Here is a 17,503-nt window from a genome sequence, read left to right on the forward strand (position 1 = left end):
AGATAACTTATGACGGTGCTAATATGCAACAGCCAGGGAGGCTGCTAGTGAAAGTACACGGGTGCCTTAAGAGTCCTAGAGCTTGTTCTTTGTATATTCTTTTTTGCTGTTACTGTTTTGTTATGTTAGTTTTTCCTTTGTAGTTGCAATCCAGCCCAGATGTGGGCTGGTTTGTCAGCAGATACAGATATAAAATTTGTGGAGCAATATACAGTTCTTTAAGAAAATGGTCATGACTACTTAGAGAGTAGGAAACACTTGAGTTACTGTAGTAAAAAGCACTTAAAAAATAAAAAAAAAAACCTCTCAAAAAACAAAAGAAATTGTTTTTGGGACTCAAACTCATTGCTTCATCAAACACTCAACACAATGTTATCTGGGACAAAAATTACTGAAGGTACTATATTTCATGGAATTACATATTTCCATCATTCAAAAAGCCTTTAATAATCACATTAATTTTTTCATTGTTGAGGAAATGGGTATCAGATATAGTTTTCCTTTTGGTTAAATTTTGGGCCTAATTCATACTTTATTATCAGAGACACTTAGTAATTGAATATGGAAAATTTCACCTGCCATAATCAATTTCACTGTTACATGTTAAGAACAGGAAATACTGATATTTGCTAAATGTCAACATCATCGTCACAAACCAGGGTTTTATAGCAGTTCGCTCAGGTTTGAGCCCCTGCTGAGAATTTGCAGGTCTATCAAGTTCCCAGGTGATACTACTGCTGCTGGTTAGGGGCAATTCTGAGAATCACTAGTAGAGCAGTGGTTCTCAAAATGTATTATACATAAGAATCACCTGGGAATCTTGTTAAAATGTAGATTCTAACTCAGTATATCTGGGTTGGAAATGCAAATTCAAACTGGAACGAACAGGTTCAAAGCCCTGTCACAAACCAAGTGTAGTGATAATAAACACACAGCAAATGTGAATGAGAACACAAACTCTCATTCATCAGCTGACAAGCTGCACTATGAATCGTTAGTAGTAAATCTTCAGATCAAATTTTATTAATGCTGGTAAATGTCCTATATTGACATAATTCACTATTTCCGGCTTACGTTTGCTTAATCTGTGAGTAACAGAACAGGATTTAACAAATGTTAGCTATTTGCTACATGCTTTACATATATTAACTTATTTAACTTCAAAATTTCCTAATAATAGTATTATTATTTTGAACAGATTAGGAAACTGAGGCTCAGAGAAATTAAGGATAATACCCAAGATTACAGTCAGAACTGAAACCTAGATAGACTGGTTCTCCAAAACCAAAACCAAGCCCACTGCTGTCAAATCCATTCTGACTCATAGCCATGCTACAGGACGGGGTAGAACTGCCCTATAGGGTTTGCAAGGCTGTGATCTTTACTGAAGCAGACTGCCACATCTTTCTCCCCAAGGGCAGCTGGTAGGTTTGAACCACCAACCTCTCAGTTAGCAGCTGAGCACTCTAGACTGGTTCTAGAGCCATGGAAATCTAAGTATCTGTAATTTTTCATATTTGAAGTAATGAGCAGTTTATATGACAGGGCTTGAAAGAATTTAGCTCATATAAAGTCAAACTTAGATCAGGGCCTTCTATGGAATTTTCAAACATTATTTGCATTTTATAGAATTAAAAAACCTGATTCTTTTTCAAGTTTTCAAAAGCACACAGGAAATCTAGCTGCTAAACAGAACAATCATCATTTCAAATCCCCTTCATGTGTAGATGCTTAAGAATTGTACCATTCATTTGTATCGCACTGACCTTGTCAAATACTTTTTAGACTTCAGTTACTGACTGCCTAATGGAGGGAACTGTCTGACAAGGAAAAAAATGTAAGTTTATTCTTCGTAATTATGGAAGAGAAATATTTAGATACATTAGACATATTTGCACTTTTTAGCATTACAGATCATCTATGTATGTATGTGGACATTTAATTCTACCTTAAACTCTTGTTTTCTTAAATGCTCTCTTCTTTGAATACTGTAGGGATCTCTGCTATATTTAGCCTCAGTGATTCAAGACTTATAATACATATTTTAAAATAAACAAAGAAACCCCTTCTCCTGACTTTTTTTTTTTTTTAACTGATTATTCATTCGCTCTTATTTAGACTGACCTTTTTATACCCACCCCATGGTAATCAGAAGTGACTCGCTGATGTTCTAGGGAAGCGATTTCATCTGACAGGTGCTTATTCTCTTCCTCTAGAGTCTGCATGTTATGGGTTAATGCATTTATGTCGATCTTTGAAAACAAAAGGAGAAAACAATTTATGCCAGACTCCAAAATAATCTTATTCTAAAAATAACAATTATGATATAAAAGAGATGGTATCTTATGTACATGTTCTTCTACCTCTAAATGTGAGGATTTGACAAGTCTGATGTGGCAAGTAATTAAATTCATCTACACATGCAAAAGAGAGTTTGGTTTTGTTTAACCTTTCTTGCTCACAAAATATATCAAAAACAACTCAAATGGTGTTCTCACAGTAAGTGCTTAGATGGTTGACTAAATGAAAGCAGTTCAAGTTAAGGCCGCTTAGAAATGTGTCTTGCTTTATTTTGCTTTCATTCTCAAAGCATATTTTTTCTGGGCATAAAATTCTAGGTTGACAGTTATTTTCAACATATTTTAGATGTCATTCCACTTTTTATGACTTCCATCATTGTTGTTGAGAAGTCCTGTCAGTCTAAATGTTCTTCCTTTGAAGGAAATACATCTTTTATCTCTGATTGCTTTCAAGAGTTTTGCTTTGTCTTTGGTTTTCTAAAGTTTTTCCTATGATATGTCCATGTGTAGATTTCTTTTTAGCTATCCTGTTTCAGATCCATTGGTTTATGTGTTTTATTCTGGATAGTTTCTTCATACCTATTTTCTAATTAACTCTCTTTTCAGCTGTGGCAAACAGGCTGGCATTAAGTTCTTAAATTTTGGTTATTGATATTTTTCAGTTCTAGTATTCCTTTTGATTTGTTTTCAAACTGGAAATGCTACTTTTTATATTTTTTAGCTCCCTGCCAAAATATTTGCTTTTATCTCCCTGAACACAGTAAACTTTTATTTATTCATTTATTTTTACAGTTTGTGTCTGACAATTCCAATAGACAGAGTCACTGTATATAGAGGTCTCCAATATATAGAGACTTGTGTGTTTGATTTTGTTGTGAGCTGCTGGTTCTCTTGCTCATGGTGTCTTGTTTCCTAATGTACTTGGTTATTTCTCATTGTGTGCTGGAAATTGTTTTTGAAAATTATTTGCAGAAATGATTTCATACTCAGTGTAAAGTTAGTTACTTCAGAAAGGACTTTCATTTGCTTCTGCCAGGTCCCTGGGTACACTAGCCATCCAGGACCACCTAATTCCAACTTAAGACTTGAAATTTTATGAGTCTATACAAGGGTTTTCTTCTGGTTTAAGCTTACTCCTAAGAATTTGGCCCTTCAGAACCCCAGCCTAAAGTGCGGAGTAATTTACTGAGGTCCCCACACTTGGTAAGGCCTAAACTGTGAATTTTTTCTGTCTAGCCTTGCAAAGCAACCAAAAGGATAGCTCTGTGTTTTCCTCCTCAGGTAGGCAAATGCTACAGTATAAAAGTAACTGAATGTCCCAGTCCTCTCCCAGATCTAGGCTTGGTAATGTCTCACTATCTTGATAACTCTATGTTTTAGTTATCTAGTGCTGCCATAACAGAAACACCACAAATGGGTGGCTTTAACAAAGAGAAATTTATTTTCTCAGAGTCTAGTAGGTTACAAGTTCAAATTTGGGGCACTGGCTCCAGGAGAAGGCTTTCTCTCTCTGTCGGCTCAGAAGGAAGGTCCTTGTCCTCAATCTTCCTCTGGTCGAGGAGCTTCTCAGGTGCAGGGCCCTATGTCCAAAGGACATGCTCCGCTGCTGGTGCTGCTTTCTTGGTGGCATGAGGTCCCCAACTCTCTGCTTCCTTCCATTTCCTTTGTATCTCTTGAGAGATAAAAGGTGGTGCAGGTCACAACCCAGGGAAGCTCCCTTTACCTTGGATCAGGGAGGTGACCTGAGTGAGCGTGATGTTACAATCCCACCCTCATCCTCTTAACATAAAATTACAATCACAAAATGGAGGACAACCATACAATATTGGGAATCATGGCCTAACCAAGTTGATATACACATTTTTGGGGGGACATAATTCAATCCACGATACTCTATGATGCTTTTAAAACTTTTTATTCTATCCTTTTACATTTTTTCACCTGTTCTAGTTATCTACAGAGGGAGGGTTGTTACAAATCATTTAATAGTTCGTCTTTACTCAAAGTAGAAGTCTTCCTGGTACTTGGTTTATTTTAAATATTAATTCAGGCTCATGAACACAGATGTAAAAATTTTCTATAAAATATTATCAAAATGAATATAGCAATACATAAAAAGGATTACACATCATGACTAAGTGGCATTTATCATGGTGTTAGGGATTAAACTGTGCCCTCCCAAAATGTGTGTTATAAATCCTAACCTCTATTTCTATGGATATAATCACATTTTCTTTGTTATGTCAATGAGGCCATATCAACGGAAGATGTATCTTAAGCCAATTGCTTTTCAGATATAAAAGGACAGATTAGCCACAGAAGAAAGCAGACACTGGGGAAAGACTGACACAATCTGAAGACTACCAGACCAAAACCCATTGCCATCAAGGTGATTCCAACTCACAGCGACCCTACAGGACAGAGTACAACTGCCCCAGAAGGTTTCCAAAGAGTGGCTGCTGGGTTCAAACTATTGACAGTTTGGTTAGCATCCAAGCTCTTTACTATGCCACCAGGGCTCCCTGAAGACTACAGAGGTAGATCCATCTACAGGCCCAAGAACTCCAAGGATGCTTGGCTAGAAAAGCTGAGACAAGGATTTTCCCCAGAGTGGACAGACAGAAAGCCTTCCTCTAGAGCCAGTACCCTGAATTCAGACTTCTAGCCTAAACTGTGAGAAAATAAATTTCAGTTTGTTACTTGTGGTATTTCTGTTAACAGCAGCACTAAGAAACTAAGACATACTTGTGCATTGATGTTGAAGTATAAAATGGCACAGCTACTGTACAAAATAATTTGGCAGTTCCTCAATAAGTTAAGCATAGAATTACCACATGACCCAGCAATTCCATTCCTAGGTATACACCCAAAAAACTGAAAACAGGTGCTCAAACAATTTTTAAAAAGACATAGCTTTACAAAAATATACATTTAAAAATACCAGAAAACTTGTACACAAATGTTCATAGCTGCAGTATTCACAATTGCTAAAACATGGAAACAACCCAAATGATGATGGATGAATAAACAAAGTGTGGTATATCCATATAATGGAATAGTATCCAGTCATAAAAAGGAATGAAGTAGTGATATATATACTATGAATCTTGGAAACACTGTAAGTGAAAGAAGTCAAACACAAACGGCCACATACTGTATGATCCTATTTATATGAAATATCCACGTGTCTGTCAGTTTGTCATACTGTGGGGGCTTGTGTGTTGCTGTGATGCTGGAAGCTATGACACCGGTATTCAGATACCAGTAGGGTCACCCATGGAGGACAGGTTTAAGCTGAGCTTCCAGACTAAGACAGGCTGGGAAGAAGGACCCAGCAGTCCACGCTAAAAAACATCAGCCAGTGAAAACCTTATGAATAGCAGTGGAACATTGTCTGATATAGTGCTGGGAGATGAGCCTCCCAGGTTGGAAGGCACTCAAAGGTGACTGGGGAAGAGCTGCCTCCTCAAGGTAGAGTCGACCTTAATGACGTGCATGGAGTAAAGCTTTCAGGACTTTCATGTGCTGATGTGGCACGACTCAAAATAAGAAGAAACAGCTGCAAACATCCGTTAATAATCAGAACCTGGAATGTACAAAGTATGAATCTAGGAAAATTAGAAATCGTCAAAAATGAAATGGAACACATAAACATCGATATCCTAGGCATTACTGAACTGAAATGGACTACTACTGGCCATTTTGAATCTGACAATCATATAGTCTACTACGCTGGGAATGATAACTTGAAGAGGAATGGTATTGCATTCATCATCAAAAAGAACATTTCAAGATCTATCCTGAAGTACAACGCTGTCAGTGATAGGATAATATCCATATGCCTACAAGGAAGACCAGTTAATATGACTATTATTCAAATATACGCACCAACCACTAGGACTGCTGCAGTCTGAAATTCATCGAGCATGTGATCAAGATGCATTGATAATTACTGGTGATTTTAACGTGAAAGTCGGAAACAGAGAAGAAGGATCAGTAGTTGGAAAATATGGCCTTGGTGATAGAAACAATGCTGGAGATTGAATGATAGAATTTTGCAAGACCAACGACTTCTTCATTGCAAATACCTTCTTTCACCAACATAAACAGTGACTATACACATGGACCTCGCCAGATGGAGCACACAGAAATCAAATAGACTACATCTGTGGAAAGAGACGATGGAAAAGCTCAATATTATCAGTCAGAACAAGGCCAGGGGCTGACTGCGGAACAGACCATCAATTGCTCATAGGCAAGTTCAAGCTGAAACTGAAGAAAATCAGAGCAAGCCCACAAGAGCCAAAATATGAACTTGGGTATATCCCACCTGAATTTAGAGACCATTTGAAGAACAGATTGGACGCATTGAACACTGGTGACCGAAGACCGGACGAGTTGTGGAATAACATCAAGGACATCATCCATGAAGAAAGCAAGAGGTCATTGAAAAGACAGGAAAGAAAGAAAAGACCAGGATGGATGTCAGAGGAGACTCTGAAACTTGCTTTCGAATGTCGAGCAGCTAAAGCAAAAGGAAGAATTCATGAAGTAAAAGAACTGAACAGAAGATTTCAAAGGGGTTCTCGAGAAGACAAAGTAAAGTATTATAATGACATGTGCAAAGAGCTGGAAATGGAAAACCAAAAGGGAAGAACACACTTGGTGTTTCTCAAGCTGAAAGAATTGAAGAACAAATTCAAGCCTCGAGTTGCAATAGTGAAGGATTCTATGGGGAAAATATTAAACGACACAGGAAACATCAAAAGAAGATGGAAGGAATACACAGAGCCATTATACCAAAAAGAATTAGTTGATGTTCAACCATTTCAAGAAGTAGCATATGATCAGGAACCGATGGTACTGAAGGAAGAAGTCCAAGCTGCTCTGAAGGCACTGGCGAAAAACAAGGCTCCAGGAATTGATGGAATATCAATTGAGATGTTTCAACAAACAGATGCAGTGCTGGAGGTGCTCACTCGTCTATGCCAAGAAATATGGAAGACAGCTTCCTGGCCAACTGACTGGAAGAGATCCATATTTATGCCTATTCCCAAGAAAGGTGATCCAACCGAAGGTGGAAATTATAGAACAATATCATTAATATCACATCCAAGCAAAATTTTGCTGAAGATCATTCAAAAACGGCTGCAGCAGTATATCGACAGGGAACTGCCAGAAATTCTGGCCGGTTTCAGAAGAGGATGTGGAACCAGGGATATCATTGCTGATGTCAGATGGATCCTGGCTGAAAGCAGAGAATACCAGAAGGATGTTTACCTGTGTTTTACTGACTACGCAAAGGCATTTGACTGTGTGGATCATAACAAACTACGGATAACGTTGCGAAGAATGGGAATTCCAGAACACTTAATTGTGCTCATGAGGAACCTTTACATAGATCAAGAGGAAGTTGTTCGGACAGAATCAGGGGATACTGACTGGTTTAAAGTCAGGAAAGGTGTGCGCTAGGGTTGTATTCTTTCACCATACCTATTCAATCTGTATGCTCAGCAAATAATCCAAGAAGCTGGAATATATGAAGAAGAACGTGGCGTCAGGATTGGAGGAAGACTTATTAACAACCTGCATTATACAGATGACACAACCTTGCTTGCTGAAAGTGAAGAGGACTTGAAGCACTTCCTAATGAAGATCAAAGACCACAGCCTTCAGTATGGATTACACCTCAACATAAAGAAAACAAAAATCCTCACAACTGGACCCATGAGCAACATCATGATAAAAGGAGAAAAGATTGAAGTTGTCAAGGATTTCATTTTACTTGGATCCACAATCAACAGCCATGGAAGCAGCAGTCAAGAAATCAAAAGACGCATTGCATTGGGTAAATCTGTTGCAAAAGACCTCTTTAAAGTGTTGAAGAGCAAAGATGTCACTTTGAAGACTAAGGTGCGCCTGACCCAAGCCATGGTATTTTCAATCACATCATATGCATGTGAAAGCTGGACAATGAATAAGGAAGATCGAAGAAGAATTGACGCCTCTGAATTGTGGTGTTGGCCAAGAATGTTGAGTATACCATGGACTGCCAGAAGAACGAATAAATCTGTCTTGGAAGAAGTACTACCAGAATGCTCCTTAGAGGCAAGGATGGCGAGACTGTGTCTTACATACTTTGGACATGTTGTCAGCAGGGATCTGACTCTGGAGAAGGACATCATGCTTGGCAAAGTACAGGGTCAGTGGAAAAGAGAAAGACCCTCAACGAGGGGGATTCACACAGTGGCTGCAACAACGAGCTCAAGCATAACGATTGTAAGGATGGCGCAGGACCAGGCAGTGTTTTGTTCTGTTGTGCATAGGGTTGCTATGAGTCGGAGCCGGCTCGAAGGCACCTAACAACAACAACAACATCCAGAAAAGGCAAATCCATAGAGGCAGAAATCAGGTTAGTGATTGCCAGGAACTGGGGATTGGGGGAATGGAGAGTTTAATGAGTATGAGGTTTTGGTACACCCTTTTGGGTGATAAAAGTTCTGGAATTAGTGATGATGGATGCACAACACTGTGAATGTACTTACTGCCACTGAACTGTATACTTTAAAACGGTCACTTTTATGTCATGGGTATTTTATCATAATTAAACAAAAAACAGCTTCACAAAGGATGCATATTAAAAATAATAGTTTATGCAGAAAAATATGGAACTTTATATAAGCATTATCATTTGGCGTAACAATGAGCAAGTACCTTTCAGTCCTGTGGACATACACTTAGCCTACGTTAACCCATTGCCATTAAGTCGATTCCAACTCATAGCAACCCTATAGGACAGAGTAGAACTGCCCCATAGGGTTTCCAGTGAGCAGCTGGTGGATTCATATTGCCGACTTTTTGGTTAGCAGCTGTAGCTTACAGTGGCTCTTAACCACTGTGCCAAATCAGACAAGCAACATAATAATGCTATTATCTCAGATACAGTCACAGCACTTGCTTTAGCCATGTAACATTCACTAACTTTTCAAAGCAAAAATTAACGAATCTAATAGTAGCCACCAATTTTCCAAATTTTAAAAAGCATATCTGAGGCCAACTTGATATCAGCAAAGTCCTTGCCACAGGTAGTTTCATTCAAGGCTTTTTAGGTTGGGTTGTTTTCATATCCCTTGAACTAGATCTTCACAAATAAGAGACTAAACCAGAGGAGCAACCTGCCAGCTTGGTGGGAATGATATTTGAGCTCAAGCTCAGAATTTAGCTTTTCTTCTCTCTTCAGTCCTTAGGTTCACAAATACACGGTAATATGAGTGCTATTTAGCATAACCAGGCGCCAAGGAACAGTCCAGGCCTAGTAACTATATTGGACACCTGTTGCTGGATTTATAGTCTGGGGTAGGCTAATATTCCTTGATGCTCCAGATATATTTTCTACATGACAGTGATACGTAATTTTTACTCTCTTCAAAAGTTAAAACACAAGCACCAATGTTTTAAAGGTTGTTTTATTTTATTTTAATAAGGATTTTATTGTTTCTCTGGCCCTCCTATCTTTTCAGAACCCAGAAATGGGTACTTTGCAGATTGCAATGGCAAATGCTAATAATTACTTAGGAACTCTTTTTTTTTTTTAATGCATAGTCAGCAGTCATGCCTTTGCCTTTCACAGGTCCATTAGCTGACTCTCAGGGGATTTCCTGGCTAAAATACTAGGAACACTAGGGCCAGAGGCAGTGATGACTCACCGGCAAACATCAAATGCTCAATAAGCAAACATAGCCCAGATGCAACCTTATGCTACAGTGACTGGAGTACTCCTAGTTGCATCTAGCTTCATGGCTTCTTTTCCCTACATCTTGGTATTCAACAAAATGACCCCATCTCCTCAGTATGTAGCAACACAGAAGGAAATGAAATATAGTGAAATATCAACAAATAAAATGTGGAATACCTTGCTTTTAGCTAACTCCATTTCCAAATTGGCTTTTTCTTGTGCTATTTCCTTCTCTGTTTTCTTAACCTGCCCAAGGAAAGAAAGAAAAAAGAAGTGGGTCAATTTTAAAGCAGTTGGCAGGCTATACTAGAGCAGACACACCCTGCAAGTCAATTAATACCTACACTGCAGAGATAGCACATCCTCTCAGAAAAAGGGCCAATCAATCAGGGAGTCTCTGAGGCAGAGGAGACTTCACAAATAGCCCTGAAATTAAAAAGACACGTCTGCATGTCAGACTCTGCTGGTTCCTTCCTAAGTAGGAAGACAGGGCTATCCCCGCCTCACCCCCATTCTCCCACTCCTTCAAGGGAAATCAATATTTGAAATCTGACCTCTTTAATATGAGGATGTGTGAATGTTAAGTTAGATTCACTAATGCTCTATATCAGGGCATACTGTACTATCTGGCACAGGCTACTTCACCTGCTAAAAGATAGCCACCTTAGAATTTCTCTAATGGGCAACTCAGACAAACTGCATCTGGGTTTTATTTCTTCTCTTGTCTTTTGCACTTAGTGTACAATTTTAAAACAAGATCCTTACCACAACCAGGAGGTAACATAAATCCACTTCTACCTACCTCTCTCTGATGTCTTTCTTTCTCCTCTAGCAGAGACTTCTTCTCTTGTATTGATGCTTCCAGTTCACCTCGCAATCTGGCAATAGTTGATTCCAGCAGCTCTTTGTGCACAGCTGTCCTCTTCTCAGCAGCCTCTGCTTTCTGGATACACTGGTTATGCTCACAGATTAAATGGTCCCTGCAGGAAGAGAACAAGGAGGTATGAAAGCCTAGCAAGAGTTCCACTTTAACAGAAAGACTGACTAAATGTTCTTACAGAACATATATTCTGCCTGAGAGCAGTTACCAAAATGGTCTAACAAAACAAGTGCCTTGAGGGTAGAGTCTTAATCTATTTTATCTTTGTGGCTGGCTCAGTAAATGCAGAATTAAACTTTTTCATTAGGGATAAGAAAAAACAAACCTAAGAACAAAAGATACATAAGAAGTTGCTCATAATTTACTTACAGGTGTGCCTGCAGTTGGGTTCTCTCATTCTGAACAGTCTGTAGTTCACTGGTGATACTGGCATGGGCAGCATCCAGCAGTAAATTTTGTTCTTGAAATGTCTGCGTCATCATTTTCTGTCCTTCCTGAGTGTTAAGAATAATGTTAAAAGCTGAGACGGCAGAGAGTCATTTGATAGGGTGTCATTAAGAATCATAAAAGCTGGTAAAATTCTCATATAAATAGAACCTCTTTTTAAGAGAGTTTTATTTGAACACCCAGTGTTCTCTTTGTCTCTACGCTGAGCTGACTAGAATTCTGCCATTTTATAGCTCTCCTAGCCAACAGCCACGGCACATTATTTACCTAGCCTGCTGTAAAATTTATACCACTACTAATACCAAGATATTTTTAAAGGTATAAAATATAGGAAGGGTATTTGGGGATTTTAAAATTTCAATATAACACACATCTTAATTTCAAAAAAAGTAAAACCATACAAATGTATGTAGGTGAAAAGATCCTTCCACCTCCATCTCCCAACCCACCTTCTAAATAATTCCAGTCTCCAGGGATAATCATGTTGAAGAGCTTGGTGTGAATTCTTTCAAGAATATTTTAAACAGCACTGATACTATTATAGCAGGAGTACTGTAATCGAATTTATTTTCTCTAGCTCACCATTTTAGAATTATCAAAACACAACATTTTTATACATACAGACCCCTATCTATATTCCATAAGGTTTTTGCAAATAAAGTATATATTAACAATTGTTTTTGTAAACATATTTTAAAACATTTCTATTTTAATATTTGATTCAAAGCAAATCTTCACTCTTGGTAAGATGGGATCCCATTTGTGTTATATTCTAAAGTTTTAAAATGTGACAGTGTTACATATGCCACATTATTCAGTCCACTAAATAAGCTCCACAAAAGTAGGGATTTTGTCTTGTTCTCCACAGTAATCCTATCTAGATCTAGTATCATACCTGCACAGAGTAAACACTAAATGTTTGTTGAATAAATGAAGAATATTTATTGAGTCCCTGTTATATACAAAACATGTTTAGCGCTACGGAAAATAACAGAAAGATAATTAAGACAATGTCTTTGTTTCTAGGAAGCTCACAACGTTATACAAAAAATGAGTCATGCATATAAATTACTGCAATAAAGTGAAGAACTGCAGGAGGAGGGCAGGGCAGCATAACATAATGGTTAAAAAATTGACTCTGGAATCAGACCTAGGTTTAAATTCCATTTTGCCCCTTACTAGCTAGGTGAGTTTGGGCAAGTTAATTTCCCTAAGCCTCATTTCTCTTAATTGTAAAATGAAGATAATAAATACTTCTTTACATGGTGGCTGCTAGAATTAAAGGCGGTAATATATGTAAAATCCTCAGCAAAATGCTTGGTATATACTAAAAAAAAAAAAAAATAAGAACTATTATTATTAGAATATGTTTAGTGCTCTAGGAGTAGAAGTTGAAATGGAAAACTCATTCTTCTAGTTGGGATGATCAAGCTTCCTTCTTAAAGAAAGTGAATAGAATTCCAAAGAGTTGATGGGTAAAGAGCATTCTCAGTAAAGGAAATGGCATAAGCAAAATGGGAAAGCATACCACGTTTGGGGAAAAGATAAATACTATAGGGATAGTCATAAACGTTCTCTATGATTCTGTAAATAATGGGGCAGGTAATTACTTTTCCTCAGGGAATGCCATTTGAAAAGAAACCATTGAAAAGGAACCGAGTATAAGCCCAAACCATTCCTCTGACGAGAACTAAAAAATCACTAATCAAAAATTATATAATTCAGTTGTTTTTTTGGAAACACTTGTTAAAATATTTTATTTGTCCAGTTGGCAATATACATTTCCTGATCTTACAGCCAGGGAGGCTTCCTGCTGCCTATATGAGAAGTTTACCAGTGTTAAATGAATACCTTCAGAATGGCTTGATGGTCAGCAATGATTCTGGCGTTTTCCATACTAACGGTCTGAAGCATGCTGCTCAGCTCAGAACACTTGCTAGTCAGTTGGTCATTCAAAACCTAAGACAATATATACAGCAAGACATAGATCTCTCTAATAATAATCATCATCTCTTATATATCACTATTTTCAATGATTGTATAGTATTTATATATGTGGACCTAATTTATTTAACCTATCCACAATTGATATTTTATTAGTTTATAAAATATTTTCAAATATTTGGAGTCAACACCCTAAATAATTCTAAATTAAAAGGAGACATCTGCTGATTTAGTGGAGCAACTGAGGCATTCAGCAGTTTACTGCCAATTTTGAATGCTGAGCAATTAGAGCAAGACATCTGCAGGATGAGAATTTACAATGTAGCTGCCTAGCCAGTATTAGAGAAATCTACTCCCATGATTTGATGGTAAGCATTCAGAAGTGTTTAGCTAATAATACAAAATAGCTAAACTCCTTCACCACCAATTACATTATTCATAAAAGCAAACTGCAGGTGACTGTACAATTTCACAAGATTAATCTGTCAAAATAAAACAAAAATATTTTGTGCTACACCAAGGTAATTATGAGGCCAAGGGACAGAAAAGGCCACATAAACCAGAGACTACAGCAGCCTGAGACCAGAACTAAATGGTGCCTAGCTACAACCGATGACTGCCCTGACAGGCAACACAATAGAGAACCCGAGGGAGCAGGAGAGCAGTGGGATGCAGACCTCAAATTCTGGTAAAAAGACCAGACTTAATGGTTTGACCAAGACTAGAAGGACCCCGGAGGTTATGGCCCCCAGACCTTCTGTTAGCCCAAGACAGGAACCATTCCCAAAACCAATTCTTCAGACAGGGATTGGACTGGACTATGGGATAGAAACTGATACTGGTGAAGAGTGAGTTTCTTGGATCTGGTAGGCATATGAGACTATGCGGGCAGCTCCCGTCTGGAGGGGAGAAGAGAGGGCAAAGGGGTTCAGAAGCTGACCGAATGGGCACGAAAACAAAAGGTGGAGCGGAGTGTGCTGTCCCATTACGGGGAGAGCAACCAGGAGTATATAGTAGGGTATATATAAATTTTTGTATGAGACTGACTTGATTTGTAAATGTCCACTTAAAACATAGTAAAAATTAAAAAAAAATTGTGCTACAGAGCTCTTACCTATAGTTAATAATTCTACTGTTCTTTTGAAATTTTTATTCCTGTGAAAAATATCTTTATCAGTTATTTTTACAAGGTAGATTTGACAAAGATCTTATGTCTCAATGTACAAATTCTTCAAGTGGGGGGGCAGATAACATCAAAGAAGCAATAACAAAAAAATAAAATGGTAAATAAAAATGAAAAAAATTACCTGACCAAAAGGTAGATGGACACATTCAGGGACATTTTAAACTTATAACCAGATGTACAAACTATTCATCAAGGAATATCTAGAGATGGGGCAGAGGAGAACTTCTGCTCCTCGAAAAGAAATAGTTAATATTCTTTGGATCCAGGTTACACCTGTTGCTGTTGAGTTGATTCCGACTGATAGCGACCCTATAGGACAGAGTAGAACTGCCCCCAGACAGTTTCCAAGGAGCGCCTGGTGGATTCAATCTGCTGACCCTCTGGTTAGCAGCCACAGCTCTTAAACACTGTGCCACCAGGGTTTCCGGAGCCAATTACCTGGGCTCAAATTCTCACTGTACCACTTATTAGCTATGTTAATGAACCTCTCTGTATATCATTTTCCTTATATTTAAAATGGGAATAATAATAGTTTTTATTTCATACTGTTATTGTGAAGATTACAGTGTGTTAGTAATATAAAAAATTTTAAAAAACCAAACCTGTTGCCGTTGAGTCGATTCTGACTCATAACAACCCTATAGCAACAGAATTGTGTTTCATTCTGCTGTACAAAGGGTCACTGTGAGTAGGAAATGACTCAACAGCACCTAACAACAACAGCAGAATTGTGCCTGGAATATAGAAAGGATACAGTAAACATTAACTACTACTAGTGTAGTAAGGAGCAGTAGGAGTTATTGTTATTACTATTTTATAAAAGAATACATTTATTTTGCATTTTCTTTATCACAGAGCACAGCAATATTATGATCTTAGCACTGAAGTTATTAAATTGTACAAACAGAAAAGTACTTTTAAATGATAAACACTACTTCACTGTGACCTATAATAAATCTCCAGTTTGGCTGCATATTTGGTGATTCTTCTCCAAATATATATACATATCCAAATCATCAGCAAATTTGGAAATTCCCATCCCACAGGCGATGATTATACATAACTCCAAAATCCAGCAACCATTTATTAGGTTCCTACAATGCTATTTGCCATAGAAGATAGAAAGGAAGTTTAAGAAATAGCCCTTGCCCTTGAACTGTTTAGAAGTTAGTCAGGGGAAAAAGGTAAATATTTAATGAGTAAATTAGGAAGCAAACCAAGGCAAAGTGTAAGTTAATGGATGAGGTAGCAGTGTATCTGATATACTGCCATGTCACAGGAATTTGGAGAGTGAAATGAGGAATGTATTTAATTTGATAATGCTGCATAGATGAAGTAGATCTTATGGAAGTAAAAATTTAGATAATGGAGATGGTATAAACTTACATAATCAGGAATAATCTTGGTTCCTGAGCTTTTTAATTAGATAAAATTAAGTAACATCTGAAAACTAGAGAAATGAGGAAGATCTACCTTTGCTTTTTCTGCTGATTGACGAAGAGCTATTATTTCAGACCTCAAATACATATTTTCTTCACGTCCCTTGTTGAAATACATCTGTACCTTCTATAAGGGGGAAAAAAAAGAGTTTCTCCCTGTTAATAGGTTAGCAGAGATATTACGTGTATCTTTGTTGTTTTTGGCCAGCACCAATTCAGGTTCTAACGATATACATAGATAAGTGTCTTACAAGGAATTAAAAAAAACTTCAGTATCTTCAGCTCCTAAACTTCTCTTCATTTGTAAATTATTTATCAAAACTACTTATTAAATTTATCAAGTCTCATATTGGGATTCTAACTAGAAAAAATTTGTCTAATATCCTGAGCTAAATATTTACCTAATAGACTTGAGAAAGTTCTACTCTCTAAGATGAAATATTTATTTTATATTACATATATATGTTTTCCTATTAGTAGTAAGATCTCATGATTCAAAGAAACACATTCAAGGATCTTTAAAAGTTGTAACTGGTGAAGGTATTTTTATCAAGCAATACCTGAGGGCGGAGCAGAAGAAAACATTCTTGCTCCTCGAAAAGAAATAGCTAGTTCTCTCTGAGATGGGAGAAGGATGGTGGGGATTTAGGCTGGGGGCTGTGCTTCCCCTAACAAGTACTTAGTGGAATAGGAAGGACAAGGTGTAAGCTCTATTGAGAGGGAACCACTTTTCTATTTTTCCAGGAGAAACATCTCATGAAAGGTAAACATCACATAACAAAGGATAAGATACCTCCAGAAAAATTATTCCAAACAGGATCTACGTATCAAGAGACTCATTTAGAAATTAATAAGATATAAAAGTAGTTATGCTTCTTGTACTTCATAAAACAGTTTCTTTAGTTTATTATAATTAGTTTATAATAGTCATAAAATGCAAATAAGTCTCATTATTTTTGCCAGTTCACTTTTCCAAACTATAACAACCTGCGTGAGATGATTTATTTCCTATGTATCCAGCTGACAACAGTCCTAAATACATAACCCGAGTACACTGAAAAAAAATTTTTTTAAGTCTTCGAGAGAATGAAAAGAACTATAAACCAATACAGAAAAAGAAAATCTTACATAGTGAAGAGAGAAGAAGAAAATCTCTGAACTCTACAACCTCAAAACTCACCTTGTTTTCTTCAACCAACTTGGAAATGAGGTCATCTCTAGAAACTAAAAACAAAAAATTCACACATCTATGAAAATAACTTACTACATTGAAATCATATAGCATCTTTTCCAAGAAGTTTTATATTTTAGCCTGTATTTTGCAGAAAAAGGGAGAGTTCAAATATTTCTATCATATTTTAATAGACTGGAAACTAAGTCATGGAATTATCAAGAAACTAGCCCAAAGTCGTGTGCAATGGTAAACAAGGTAACATTTTACCCTACATGTACAAGATAGGGATCTCTGGGGGGCTTGTTAGAGAGATCTTTCTAATATAGTTTCAATGAAGCAGGAAGTTGAGTTTGATAGCTGTAGAAGTAGACAAAGTGGGAAACAATGGCTGGGTCTAA

General features: G+C 37.3%; 1 protein-coding gene across 1 annotated transcript in view; it reads right to left on the bottom strand.

The window, feature by feature from the left end:
* Positions 1 to 17,503, bottom strand: part of CCDC150 (coiled-coil domain containing 150) — a 91,527-nt gene that overhangs the window by 46,539 nt on the left and 27,485 nt on the right. Inside the window, exons 8-14 of the mRNA XM_010602641.3 lie at positions 17,112 to 17,155; positions 15,966 to 16,058; positions 13,214 to 13,321; positions 11,285 to 11,409; positions 10,838 to 11,015; positions 10,213 to 10,281; positions 2,139 to 2,252 (exon numbers count right to left, since the gene is read on the bottom strand). Of these exons, the coding sequence (XP_010600943.3) occupies positions 2,139 to 2,252; positions 10,213 to 10,281; positions 10,838 to 11,015; positions 11,285 to 11,409; positions 13,214 to 13,321; positions 15,966 to 16,058; positions 17,112 to 17,155 (731 nt within the window). The remainder of the gene's footprint in view (positions 1 to 2,138; positions 2,253 to 10,212; positions 10,282 to 10,837; positions 11,016 to 11,284; positions 11,410 to 13,213; positions 13,322 to 15,965; positions 16,059 to 17,111; positions 17,156 to 17,503) is intronic.

This window comes from Loxodonta africana, chromosome 6 (assembly GCF_030014295.1).
Source record: "Loxodonta africana isolate mLoxAfr1 chromosome 6, mLoxAfr1.hap2, whole genome shotgun sequence".
Classification (NCBI taxonomy): domain Eukaryota; kingdom Metazoa; phylum Chordata; class Mammalia; order Proboscidea; family Elephantidae; genus Loxodonta; species Loxodonta africana.